General features: G+C 36.9%; 1 protein-coding gene across 7 annotated transcripts in view; it reads left to right on the plus strand.

Annotated features, from left to right (window-relative positions):
- The window catches only part of PPHLN1 (periphilin 1), a 156,121-nt gene that overhangs the window by 76,831 nt on the left and 65,029 nt on the right, over nucleotides 1–14,261 (plus strand). For all 7 annotated transcript variants that reach the window (XM_059402918.1, XM_059402913.1, XM_059402917.1 and 4 more), the window contains one exon: nucleotides 11,910–12,026. In XM_059402918.1, coding sequence (XP_059258901.1) covers nucleotides 11,910–12,026 — 117 coding nt within the window. The remainder of the gene's footprint in view (nucleotides 1–11,909; nucleotides 12,027–14,261) is intronic.

Raw genomic sequence — 14,261 nt, forward strand, 5'->3', positions numbered from 1 at the left:
TCCATAATAGCCAAACTATGGAAAGAGTCCGGATGTCCATCTACAGATTAAATGGATAAAGAAGATATGGTGTGTGTGTGTGTGTGTGTGTAAAATGAAATACTACTCAGAAATAAAAAAAATGAAATCTTGCCATTTGCAATGTCTTGGATGGAACTAGAAGGTATTATGATAAGCGAAATAATCAGAGAAAGACAATTATATGATCTCACTGATATGTGAAATTTAATAAACAAGGCAGAGAATCATAGGGGAAGAGAGAAAAAAATAAAACAATACGAAATCAGAGAGGGGGAAAAAACAAACTCTTAATCATAGGATGTAAACTGAGGGTTTCTGGAGGGACGGAGGGTGGGGGGATGGGAATATCAGTTGTTGGACATCAAGGAGGCCTTGTGATGTAATGAGCACTGGGTATTATATAAGACTGTTGAATCACTGACCTCTGCATCTGAAACTAATAGTACATTATATGTTAATTGATCTTAAAGTACAAAAATGACCAAAAAAATAAAATAGTTATAAAAAGAAAAAAGTACCGTTGACCCTTGAACAACATAGGGGTTGTGAGTACTGACCTCCCGTGCAGACAAAAATTCATACATAAATTTTGGCTCCCCTTAACTACTTACAGCCTGCTGTCAACTGGAATCCTGACTGATTATATCAATTAACATATTTTGTATGCTATATATATTATACACTATATTCTTGCAGTAAAGTTAGTTAGGAAAAAAGAAAATGTTACAAAAATCACAATAGAGAGGCACCTGGGTGGTTAAGTAGATTACGCATGTGCTTTCAGCTTAGGTCATGTTCCCCGGGTTCCGAGATTGAGGCCCACATTCAGCACCCTCCTCAGAGGGGAGCCTGCTCCCTCTCCCTTTGCTGCTTTCCCGCTTGTGCTCTCCCTTTTCTCTCTCTCTCTCAAATAAATAAAATCTTAAAAGTCATAAAAGAAATGCATTTATAGTAATGAATGGTAAAAAATCCACATATAAGTGGACCTACAGAGTTCAAACCTGTGTTGTTCATGGGTCCATTGTAGAGATACAGGAAAATAAAATAATTTAAAAAACCCAAAACTTGAATCTTAAGTAACCACAACTGGAAAGTAGCTACCAGAAAAATGAACAGTTTTCTCATATTATTTTCTCCACAGGGCATGCTAAAATTAATATTTAACTTCAATCATTGCTCATTTTGACCATAACAAGTTGGGAATGAATAATCACATGGGGTATATTTGATAGACTGGGCTTTTATTTTAGGAGGGGTGTGTATAGTCAGAGACCTAATATTTATTGTATAACTACCTGATTCTAGTTACTATAGTAAATATTTTTTTCTCTTATTCATACAGAAATCCTCTAGTATAATTAGATATATATATCTCCATTTTATAGAAAATGTTCAGGGGTACTTGGGTGGCCCAGTGGTTTAGGTCTCTGCCTTTGGCTCAGGTCATGATCTCTGGGTCCTAGGATCGAGCCCTGCATCAGGCTCTCTGCTCAGCAGGGAGCCTACTTCCCTTCTCTCTCTGCCTGCCTCTCTGCCTACTTGTGATCTCTCTCTTTGTCAAATAAATAAATAAAATCTTTTTTTAAATTTAATTTTATTTTTTTCAGTGTTCCAGAATCATTGTTTATGCACCATACCCAGTGGTCCATGTAATACGTGCCCTCCATAATACCCACCAGCAGCTTCACCCAACCTCCCACTCCCTCCCCTCCAAAACCCTCAGTTTGTTTCTCAGAGTCCACAGTCTCTCATGGTTTGTCTCCCCCTCCGATTTCCCCTAACTCACTTTTCCCCATCTCCCAATGTCCTCCGTGTTACTCCTTATGCACCACAAGTAAGTGCGACCATATGATAATTGACTCTCTCTGCTTGACTTATTTCACTCACCGTAATCTCTTCCAATCCCGTTTATGTTGATACAGAAGGTGGGTATTCATCCTTTCTGATGGAGGCATAATACTCCATTGTATAATGGACCATATCTTCTTTATCTATTCATCCATCGAAGGGCATCTTGGTTCTTTCCACGGTTTGGCAACTGTGGCTGCTATGAACATTGGGGTACAGGTGGCCCTTCTTTTCACTACATCTGTATCTTTGGGGTAAATACCCAAATACTGCAATCGCAGGGTCATAGGGTAGCTCTATTTTTAATTTTTTGAGGAATCTCCACACTGTTTTCCAAGGTGGCTGCACCAACTTGCATTCCCACCAACAGTGTAAGAAGGTTCCCCTTTCTCCACATTCTTTCCAACACCCGTTGTTTACTGTCTTATTAATTTTGGCCACTCTGACTGGTGTAAGGTGATATCTCAGTGTGGTTTTGATTTGAATCTCCCTGATAGCTAATGCTGATGAACATTTTTTCATGTGCCTGTTAGCCATTCATATATCTTCTTTGCAGAAGTGTCTATTCATATCATCTGCCCATTTTTTGAACGTGATTATCTGTTTAGTGTGTGTTGAGTTTGAGGAGTTCCTTATAGATCTTGGATATCAGCCCTTTGTCTGTAGCGTGATTTGTGAATATCTTCTCCCATTCTGTGGGTTGCCTCTTTGTTTTGTTGACTGTTTCTTTTGCTGTGCAGAAGCTTTTGATCTTGATGAAGTCCCAAAAGTTCATTTTCATTTTTGTTTCCTTTGTCTTTGGAGATATACCTTGAAAGAAGTTGCTGTGGCTCATGTTGAAGAGGTTACTGCCTGTGTTCTCCTCTAGGATTGTGATAGATTCCTGCCTTATGTTGAGGTTTTTTTATCCATTTCGAGTTTATCTTTGTGTATGGTGTAAAGGAATTGTTGAGTTTCATTCTTCTACACATAGCTGTTCACAATTTTACCAGCACCATTTCTTGAAGAGACTTTTTTCCACTTTATATTTTTTCCTGCTTTGTTGAAGATTATTTGACCATAGAGTTGAGGGTCCATATCTGGGCTTTCTACTCTGTTCCACTGGCCTATGTGCCTGTTTTTGTGCCAGTACCATGCTGTCTTGGTGATCACAGCTTTGTAGTAAAGCTTGAAATCAGGCAACATGATGCCCCCAGTTTTTTTTCTTTTTTTTCTTTTTCAACATTTCCTTAGCAATTTGGGGTCTCTTCTGGTTCCATACAAATTTTATGTTTGTTTGTTCCAGCTCTTTTAAAAATGCCGGTATAATTTTGATCAGGATGGCATTGAAAGTATAGATTGCTCTGGGCAGTATAGACATTTTAACAGTGTTTAGTTTTCTGATCCATGAGCATGGAATGGTCTTCCATCTTTTTGTCTAATTCAATTTCTTTCATCAGTGTTCTGTACTTCCTCGTGTACAGATCCTTTATGTCTTCGGTTAGGTTTATTCCCAGGTTCCCAGGTATCTTATGGTTTTTGGTGCTATAGTAAGTGGAATCGATTCTCTAATTTCCCTTTCTATATTTTCATTGTTGGTGTATAAGAAAGCGACTGATTTGTGTACATTGATTTTTGTATTCTGTCACATTACTGAATTGCTGTATAAGTTCTAGTAGTTTGGGGGTGGAGTCTTTTGGGTTTTCCATATAAAGTATCATGTCATCTGCAAAGAGAGAGAGTTTGACGTCTTCTTTGCCAATTTGAATACCTTTTATTTCTTTTTTTTTTTTTTTAAGATTTTATTTATTATTTGACAGAGAGAGATCACAAGCAGGCAGAGAGGCAGGCAGAGAGAGAGGAAGGGAAACAGGCCCCCTGCTGAGCAGAGAGCTCCATGCGGGACTTGATCCCAGGACCCCGAGATCATGACCTGAGCCAAAGGCAGTGGCTTAAACCCACTGAGCCACCCAGGCGCCCCAATACCTTTTATTTCTTTTTGTTGTCTGGTTACTGTTGCTAGGACTTCTAGCACTATGTTGAACAACAGTGGTGAAAGTGGACATCCTTATCATGTTCCTGATCTCAAAGGGAATGCTGTCAGCTTCTCCCCATTAAGGATGATATTCACTGTGGGTTTTCATAGATAGATTTTATGAAGTTGAGGAATGCTCCATATAAGATCCTTATACTCTGAATTGTTTTAATCTGGAACAGATGCTACATTTGTCAAATGCTTTTTCTGCGTCAATTGAGAGGACCATGCGGTTCTTCTCTCTTCTCTTATTGATTTGTTCTATCACATTGATTTGCAAATGTTGAAGCACCCTTACATCCCATGGATAAATCCCACCTGGTCATGGTGGATAATCTTTTTAATTTACTGTTGGATCATATTAGCTAGGATCTTGTTGAGAATCTGGGGATTGAGCCCCACATTAGGCTCTCTGATTGGCAGGGAGCCTGCTTTTCCCTCTGTCTCTGCCTGCCTCTCTGCCTACTTGTGATCTCTTTCTCTGTCAAATAAATAAAAAAATCTTAAAAAAAAAAAAAAAGAAGATGTTCAGAAGTGAAATAATTTTCTTAAATTATTTCACTGGTAAATTCCTACAAATATTTCAGGAGTACTAATTCTTCTGAAACTCTTCCAAAAAACAAACAAACCACAACAGAAGAGGCGGAAGTACTTCCAGACTCATTTTGAGGTCAGCATTACCTTGATACAAGGGAGAGAATATTATAGGCCAGTATCTCTGATGAATACAGATGTGGTAATCTGCAATAAAATATTACTAAATTAAATTCCATAGCATATTAAAAGGATCATACACCATGATCACATTGGATTTATTCCAGTGATGCAAGGATCGTTTGGTATCCACAAATCAATCAGTGTGATATATTGCATTAACAAAATGAAGGTTAAAAATGTACGATCATCTCAATAGAAGCAAAAAAACCCCATTTGACAGAATTCCACACCCATTCATGCTAAAAACTCTGAACAGACTGGGTATTGAGGGAATATACCTCAACAAAATAAAGGTCTGATATGACAAGCAAAGAGCTAACATTATACTTAGTGGTAAAAAACTGAACGCTTTACCTCAAAGATCAGGAACAAAGTAGCTGGTCTACTCTTGTCACTTCTAACCAGCATAGAACCAGAAGTCCTGGCCAGAATATTTAGGCAAGGAAAAGAAATAAAAAGCATTGAAACCGGGAAGGGAGAAGTAAGTCTGTCTTTTTTTTTTTTTTTTTTGGTGACATTTTTAAATATTGAAAACCATAAAGTGTCAACTAAACAGCTATTAGAATTAATATATAAATTCAGTAAAGTTGTGGGATTCAAAATCAATATGCAAAGGTTAGTTGTGTTTCTATACAGCAATTATAAACTATCAAAAAGTGAAGTTAAGAAAGCATTTCCATTTACAATAGCATGAAAAAGAAAATATTCAGGAGTAAATTTAATAACAGAGGTGAAATACCTTTATGCTGAAAATTTTAAAACATTGATGAAAAAAGTTGAAGAAGACACAAATGAATGGAAAGATAATCCATGTTCATGGATTGGAATGATCAATATTCTTAAAATGTCCATACTACTCAAAGCAGTCTATAGATTCTGGGCAATTCTTATAAAAAAAACCAATGGTGTTTTTCACAGAACTAGAACAAATCATCCTAAAATTTGTATGGAACCACAGAAGACCCCAAATGACCAAAGTAGTTTTAAGAAGAGCAAAGATGGAGGCATTATGCTTCTTGATTTCAAACTATATTACAAAGCTGTAGTTATCCCAACAGTATGGTATTGACACAAAAACAGACATATCAATCAATGGAAAAGAATAGAGACCTCAGAATTAAACCCATGCATATATGGTCAATGAATTTACAGTGCAGGAGCCAAGAGTATATAATAGGAAAAAGGGTAGTCTTTTCAGTAAATAGTGTTGGGAAAACTGAGCAACATACAACATAATGAAACTGGACCCCTAGTTACCACCATATATGAAATCAACTCCAAGTGGATTAAAGACTTGAAAGTAAGACCTAAAACATTAGAAGACCTAGAAGAAAACATAGGTGGTCATTTCTCTGGCATCAGTCTTTGCAATGAGTTTTTTAGATTCAACACCAAAAGCAGAGGCAGCAAAAGCAAAAATAAACAAGTTGGATCACTTTAAAGTAAAAAGCTTCTCACAGCAAAGGAAAACAGTCAAGAAATGAAAAAAGCAACCTAAGGACTGGTAGAAAATATTTACAAATCATGAATCCGATAAGGGGTTATTATCTAAAGTATATGAAGAACTTTCACAGCTCAATAGCAAAAAAATCAAGCAGTCCAATTAAAAATTGAGCAATGGAACTAAAGAGACAGTTTTTTCAAGGAAGACATATAAATGGCCAAGAGGTATACAAAAAGGTACTTAACATCACTAATTATCTGGGAAATAGAAATCAAAACTATAGTGAGATAGCATCTCAATGGCCGTTAGAATGACTGTCGTCAAAAAGATGAGGTAACAAATGTTTGTGAGGGTGTGGAGGAAAGGGAACCCTTGTGCACTGTTGGTAGGAATGTAAATTCGTGTAGCCACTATGGAAAACAGCATGGGGATTCCTCAAAAAAGTAAAAATAGCACTGTCATGATCCAGAAATCCCATATCTGGGTATATATCCAAAGGTAATGAAAAGAGGATATCAAATGCTGATATTGCAGCATTATTCATAGTAACCAAGACCTGAAAACAACCTAAGTCCTTCTACAGGTAAATGAATACAGAAGATGTGGTATATATACACAGTGGAATATATTGAACTCTGAGAAAGGACATCCTAGCATTTGTGACAAAATGGATGGACCTTATTATGATGATAAGCCAGTTAGAGAAAGACTAATTACTGTATTTCACTTAGATGTGGAATCAAAAGTGGCACCTGGGTGACTCAGTTAGTTAAGCGTCTGCCTCCGGCTCAGGTCATGATCTTGGAGTCCAGTGTCAGGCTCCTTGCTCAGCAGGGAGCCTGCCTCTTCCTCTCCTTCTTCCACAGCTCTTGCTTTCTCTTGTTTTCAAGTAAATAAATAAAATCTTTTTAAAAAATGTGGAATCTAAAAAAGCTGAATTCATAGGAACAGATTAGTGGTCAGTAGGGGCTAGGAGTTGAGGGAAAAGGGGAAGAGATATTGGTCAGAGTATAAATTTCCATCTACATGATGGTAAGTTCTGGAGATCTAATGTACAGCTTAGTGATTATAGTTAATAATACTGTATACTTAAAATTTGCTAAGAGATCTTAAATGTTCTTACCACAAAGAAGAAATGGTAATTATGTGATATGATGCAGGTGTTAGCATATGCCATGGTTGTAATTACTTTATTATTTTAAAAAGTAGATCTGTATCTCCATTTTATAGAGAAGTCTCAGAACTTAAATAATTTTCTGAAGATCATGGCTGCTCCTCACTATTTCATCCTTATTCCTACCTTCCAGTGTCCCAAAACATGTTGTACAGGTGATCCATGATTCTAATCCTTAATTTGCTCTTTCCATCTGCTCTTAGCAGTTAGAGGTTCTCTTCCCCAACCTCAGGTTGACTTTCCATAAATGTTGTTACTTGTATTCTCTTCCTTCTTCACTTTTCTGTTTTTCTGTCTTTGGTATATTTGGCTTTTCAGCAAGAGGAGACTGACGTCACCTGGCAGTCTGTGCTGTATTCAGGGAGTAGCTGCTTCACTGCCTCAAAGCAAAGAAGAAAAGAAAAACATGTCTTTGTGACATGTTGTGTCTTTAGAGCTTTCGCAGAAGTCTAGAATGCTGGTTTTGAATAGGAAAGCTTGATTAAAACTTTGGTTCTGCCTTACCATGTCAGAGGTGCCTTATCCCCTCAGAGACTGGCTTGTTTTTATTGTCAGGTAGAAATGAAAGAAAAGACATAATAGTTGCCCATCCAACTCACTATGAATGTTTAAATTAGGATATATGAAATACTCATTTCTTCTGAAGTATAGTGTAAATATAAGTTACAGCATTAGGACTTGTGGTACATGTTAGTGGGAAGCAATCATAGTGAATTTTAGCAATTTCTTTTTTTTAGGATTTTATTTACTTGAGAGAGAGAGTGTGTGTGCACAAGCAGAGGGGAGAGGCAGAGGGAGAAACAGACTCCCGGCTGAGCAGGGAGCCCCTCGCTGGACTCTATCTCAACACCCTGAGATCATGGCCTGAGTCAAAGGCAGATGCTTAATCTCCAGACCCTCTTCTAAGACCTTTGCAGATAATGACTCATTTAATCCCCTTAATAACCCTGTCAGCCCTGTGTTTGTTTTTTCTTTTAATTAAATTAAGGTATAATGTGTTATTTGTTTCAGGGGTACAAGTCTGTGATTCATCAGTCTTACACAATTCACAGCGCTCACCGTAGCACATACCCACCCCAGTGTCCATTACCCAACCACCCCATCCCTTCCGCTTCCCTCCCCTCCAGCAACCCTCAGTTTATTTCCTGAGATTAAGAGTATCTTACGGTTTGTCTCCCTCTCTGATTTCGTCTTGTTTCGTTTTTCTCTCCCTTCCCCTATGGTCCTCTGTCTTGTTTCTCAAATTCCTTGTATCAGTGAGATCACATGATAATTGTCTTTCTCTGATTGACTTATTTCGCTTAGCCTGATAGCCTTTGGTTCCATCCATGTTGTTGCAAATGGCAAGATTTTGGTTTTTTGGTGGCTGCAGAATATTCCATTATGCGCGCACATGCATGTGTGTATCACTTCTTTGTTCATTCATCTTTTGAAGAACATCTAGGCTCTTTCCATAGTCTGGCTGTTGTGGACATTGCTGCTATAAACATTAGGTGCACGTGCCCCTTCGGATTACTACTTTTGTATCTTTAGGGTAAATACTCAGTAATGGAATTGCTGGGCTGTAGGGTAGCTCTATTTTCAACTTTTTGAGGAACCTCCATACTGTTTTCCAGAGTGACTGCACCAGCTTGCATTCCCACCAACAGTGTGAGAGGTTCCCCTTTCTTAAAATTTTAGCTGTTTTGACAGTAAAAGTAGGTATTTTCATTTTTGTCTTAAAATGGAATCAGACTTTGAGAGTTTTAGATCTATGATCGTTTTAAGTATTGGGAAAGTACAGCCTGCTGTGTTCCTTGCCCAGGGTTACATGGCAGCGATGGGACACTTTTATCTAGATTTCCTGATTTGATGGAGGGCTTTTTCTTTTAAGACATTCTGGCTGCCCTCATGTAGGAATAATTTTTCAGAATTTGTTTCTTACTGTTAGAAGTTACTTTCAAATGAGTTTTTCAGCTGTATAGATTTAATGAAAGATGGATGGAAGATTTCAGCTGTAGAAGATTTTCTTCCATCTTTACTGGAGAGAACTTAACAATGTTTTATTTTTATTCTCTAACTTTCTCTTCAAAACAGATACCAAAAAATGGGGCATACATTTTTTTCTTTGATATATTCATACATATACTGTTGTTTATTCTAACTTACTTTGTCTTTTTAACTTTTTAAAAAAGATTTTATTTATTTTATTTTATTTACAAGAGAGAGTGTGAGCAGGGAGGAGGACCAGGGAGAGAGGGAAAAAGCAGGCTCCCAGCTGAGCGGGGATCCCAGTGTGAGGCTTGATAATAGGACCCAGTAATCATGACTTGAGCTGAAGGCAGATGCTAAAGGGACTGAGCCATCTAGGCACTCCTGTTTTTGTTTTGTTTTTTTGTTATTAACTTTAAAAAAAATGATTTTATTATTTATTTGATAGATCATAAGTAGGGAGAGAGGGGGGAACAGGCTCCTTGCTGAGCAGAGAGCCCGATGTGGGGCTCAATCACCGGACCCTGAAATCATGACCTGAGCCGAAGGCAGAGGCTTAACCCACTGAGCCACCCAGGCACCCTTGTTTTTTTTTTTTTGTTTGTTTGTTTTACTTTTTAATCTATTATTAGGTAATAATGAGGTATTACTTCTACCTTTTTAACATTATGTGTGGATAGGGATTTAGAGTGACATATTTAGGCTTCCTCAGGAGCTATGGAAACACTCTACGTACATATAGTGTTACTGTCTTTCAGCAAATATTATGGATGTCCAGCTGGTAGTTTGCTGAATTGAATAAGCTGTGGAAGGAAGTCAGGGGCCTTTGTCATGAGTTCCAGCTTAACGTTTACTAGTGACTGGGCAAATCACTAGCTTTTAGACATTCACTTTTCTTGGTTTTTAAGTTAGGGTGATAAAGTCTGCCCTAACCACCTTCATGGAATTCCATTTAATTAAAATACTTTTTTAGGTGTGGATATAAAAGCACTTTATAAATGGTATTATACTCTAATGTGGAGACTTTTAAAGATTTACTTATTTTTATTTGAGAAAGAGAATGAGAATGAGCGGGAGGCAGAGGGAGAGGAAGAGAGAATCCCAGGCAGACTGTGTTGAGTACAGAGCCTGATAGGAGGCTTGATGTCATGACCCTGAGATCACAACCCCAGCTGAAACCAAGAGTCAGATGTTCAACCAGCTGTGCCACCCAGGCGCCCCTAATGTGAAGATTTTTAATGCCACTGTCATCCAGAGGAAGTATGTTTGGAATTAATGATGTGACTTTAAAGAAGATGTGGAGACAAAATTAGAGGTGAAAGACACAGTTGATGAAAATGTTTGCTCATAAAATAGAATGTAATCAGAGCTACTATATGGGCCCAAGGAACAAATTTTTCTAATTTGGCTTAGTTTTTTGTTTGTTTGTTTGTTTTCCTTTTTAAAGAGAGGGAGAGGGATAGAGGGAGAGGGAGACAGAATCTTGAGCAGCTCCATGTCCATGCTCCATGGGGACTCCATATCCTGACCCTGAGATCATGAGCATAAGAGTCATGAACTCAAGAGTCAGACACTTTGAGACACCCAGATGTCCCTTGGCTTAGAACTTTTACATCTTACTCTGTTATGTAGGTCTGTAAACCGTATTATGGGAATCATGTGATCCAGAAAAAAAATTTTATTTTCTTCATTTTTATGTTGACCTCATGAACTGATTGATCTTCAAATGTTTTACTATAACTGATTTATATCAGTTAATATGGAAAAGAAAGAAAAACTGAAGTACCAAACTGTGTTAGGTACTTTCAGGTCTATTACTTCTCTTGATTCTCACAAGTACTTTATAAAACAGTGAATATTATTAACATCTGCTTTGTAAGTGAGGAAACAAAGTCTTCACAGTGTCATAAATTGTGCATATAATATCATCTACCTAGCAAGTGATGAATCTGGCATTCAAACCCAGGTCTGTCTGTAACTTGAAATTCCATACATTGTTTGATATTGGGTATGGTTGAAGAAGGGAACCAGTAGAAGTATCAAAAAAATGAAATTTAAGTGTATAAATATTGTGTAAAAAGTGGGATTTATATAAATTATTACAAATTATAAAAATGGCATATCTGACTTTTCTATTGCATTAGTTAGAAATTTACCTTGATATTTTGGCATTATTTATTTCATTGAATGTAATTCAAGATACATTGAAATTAGTATGATGGTCCTACATTAAATACTGTTAATATATTAGTTAACTGTCAGTATCTTTGTTCCTTAAGATGAATTTTTGCAGTTCTATATAAATGAAATTAGGAGTCAGAGCTAATCTGTATGGCCAAAAGGAATTATTGCTACTTAAAGAAATTCTGTGTTGAATATTTTTTAAAAAGCAAATAAAGAATGTACTTGTTATCTATATAAATTTGGAGGCTTACATGATTTTAAGGTAAGTGGGATATACTTCTTTTTATTATTAAAGATTTTATTTATTTGATAGTGAGGGGGAGTGGCAAGTGGAGGGAGAGGGAAAAGCAGGCTCCCTACAGATCCAGAAGCCCTATGTAGGGCTTGACTTCCAGGACCTTGGGATTATGACCTGGGCAAAGTCAGATGCTTAATCGACTGAGCCGCCCAAGTGCTCCTGGGATATACTTCTTTATGTATTGGAAGTTTAAGTGCTTTTGAGAATTGTAATAGAACTGTTCTTTCATTTTTATTAGGTGTTAGACAAACCCAGTAGGCTAACTGAAAAGGAACTTGCTGAGGCTGCAAGCAAGTGGGCTGCTGAGAAGCTAGAGAAGGCAGATGAGAGTAACTTACCTGAAATTGAGTATGAGGTAAGCCATAATTTCCCCTTGATGTTTCGCATGAAGAATTTTGTCTGGGTTTTAAATTATGGGTGGGAAATATTTGATTTGTTCTAGTACTTTAAAATAAACCTGGAGAAAATAGCTTCATGGATTACAAACATTTGCCACACAGAGTAATAATATGAATATGAATGATTCTGAGTTCAGTAATTGAACTATACCTGAATTTCTCCAGTAGTTTAGAACGGATAGAATAGAAAAAATAGGGAATATAAGGAAAATGCATTATTTATCCTTTTATGGGTTTTGCTGTTAAAAGTATCTCTAGAAATCATGCTAAGCCCCTGGTCATAAACCAGTGAATTCAGAATAAAAATCTATTTAGATGTTTGATCTTGGGCTATATTTATATCACATTTTATATTCTATGCAAATTATCTTATAAATATCCCAAGAAATGAAATGACACATTGTTTGAGTTAATGGTGATCTTTGATGAGTCTTGAGTACCAAAAGATGAGAGCATTTTTGGGTCCATAGAATACTGTTTATGAATTTTTGCATTAAAGCATTTGAAAATGAACTCAGACTTTTCTATATAACCTAGCACATCTCTCACAGGGAAATATAGATGTTTCATTAGCATGGTGCTAAAGGGATTATTTTAGTATGATGGGCAGAGAATATATAAATCTCTATACCATGATAGATTATGTAGATTTGAAGATTTCTGGCTTTTCAAAACATTTTAAGATACCTTTTATAGAATGTCGTTTGATAAAATGGGTCCAGCATTAGAATTTGATATAAAATGTATATACCTACATAAATCTTTATGTACCTGCAAAAATCCTTTCCAAAATAATTAATGTACATGGCTCATAGAAAGTACAAACCACTACAGACCCTATCAGTACATACACAAATAAAGCCTCTCTTTTTTAAAATGCTGATCTGTCATTTAGGTATCCATTATTCTCAAATAGGTCAGGGTTTCTTTGTTGTTGTACCTGTAATGGTAGGTATTTATACATATTCTTGAGTGACTATATCAACACCATCTAGCTGTCCCTTTTTGGCACCTTTCCAGCACTATTTAAAAGCATGAACAATAAAGGAATTTATAGGGCCATTTTGTTTATTTTCTAAATACTTAGAATAGTGGTTTTTATATTAATAATAATAATAGGTCTGTATACTTCAAAATTGCTGTTTTGGAAAGCTGATAATTTTTTTCAGAGTACTTAAAAACTTCCGAAAATATCACTTTCTTGTTTGTTTTAATGCTATCCAGTTAAGAAGCTTTATTAAGATATATTCATCTTCTATTTGCAAACGACATATCAGATAAAGGGCTAGTATTCAAAATCTATAAAGAACGTATCAGACTCAACACCCACAGAACAAATAATCCAATCAAGAAGTAGGCAGAAGACATGAACAGACATTTCTACAAAGAAGATATCCAGATGGCCAACAGACACATGAGAAAGTGCTCCACATCACTTGGTATCAGGGAGATACAAACCAATACCACAATGAGATACCACCACCTCACGCCAGTCAGAATGGCTAAAATTAACAAGGCAGGAAATCACAGATTCTGGCGAGGATGCGCCGAAAGGGGAACCCTCCTACACTGTTGGTGGGAATGCAAGCTGGTGCAACAACTCTGGAAAAGAGCATGGAGGTTCCTCAAAAAGTTGTAAATAGAGCTACCCTACCACCCAGAAATTGCACTACTGGGTATTTAACCTAAAGATGCAAATGTAGTGATCTGAAAGGGCATGTGCACCCGAATGTTTATAGCAGCAATGTCCACAATAGCCAAACTATGGGAAGAATCTAGATGTCCATGAACAGATAAATGGATAAATTAGATGTGGGGTATATATACAATGGAATACTATGCAGCCATCAAAAGAAATGAAATCTTGCCATTTGTGACAACGTGGATGGAACTAGAGGGTATTATGCTTAGTGAAATAAGTCAATCAGAGAAAGACCATTATCATATGATCTCCCTGATACGAGGAAGTTGAGAGGCAAAGTGGCAGGTTTTCGGGAGTAGGGAAGGAAAAAAGGAAACAAATGGGATTGGGAGGGAGACAAACCATAAGAGACTCTTCTTTTTTTTTTTTTTTTTAAAGATTTTATTTATTTATTTGACAGACAGAGATCACAAGTAGGCAGAGAGGCAGGCAGAGAGATGAGGAAGCAGGCTCCCCGCTGAGCAGAGAGCCCGATGTGGGGCTTGATCCA

This window comes from Mustela nigripes, chromosome 6, assembly GCF_022355385.1.
Source record: "Mustela nigripes isolate SB6536 chromosome 6, MUSNIG.SB6536, whole genome shotgun sequence".
Classification (NCBI taxonomy): domain Eukaryota; kingdom Metazoa; phylum Chordata; class Mammalia; order Carnivora; family Mustelidae; genus Mustela; species Mustela nigripes.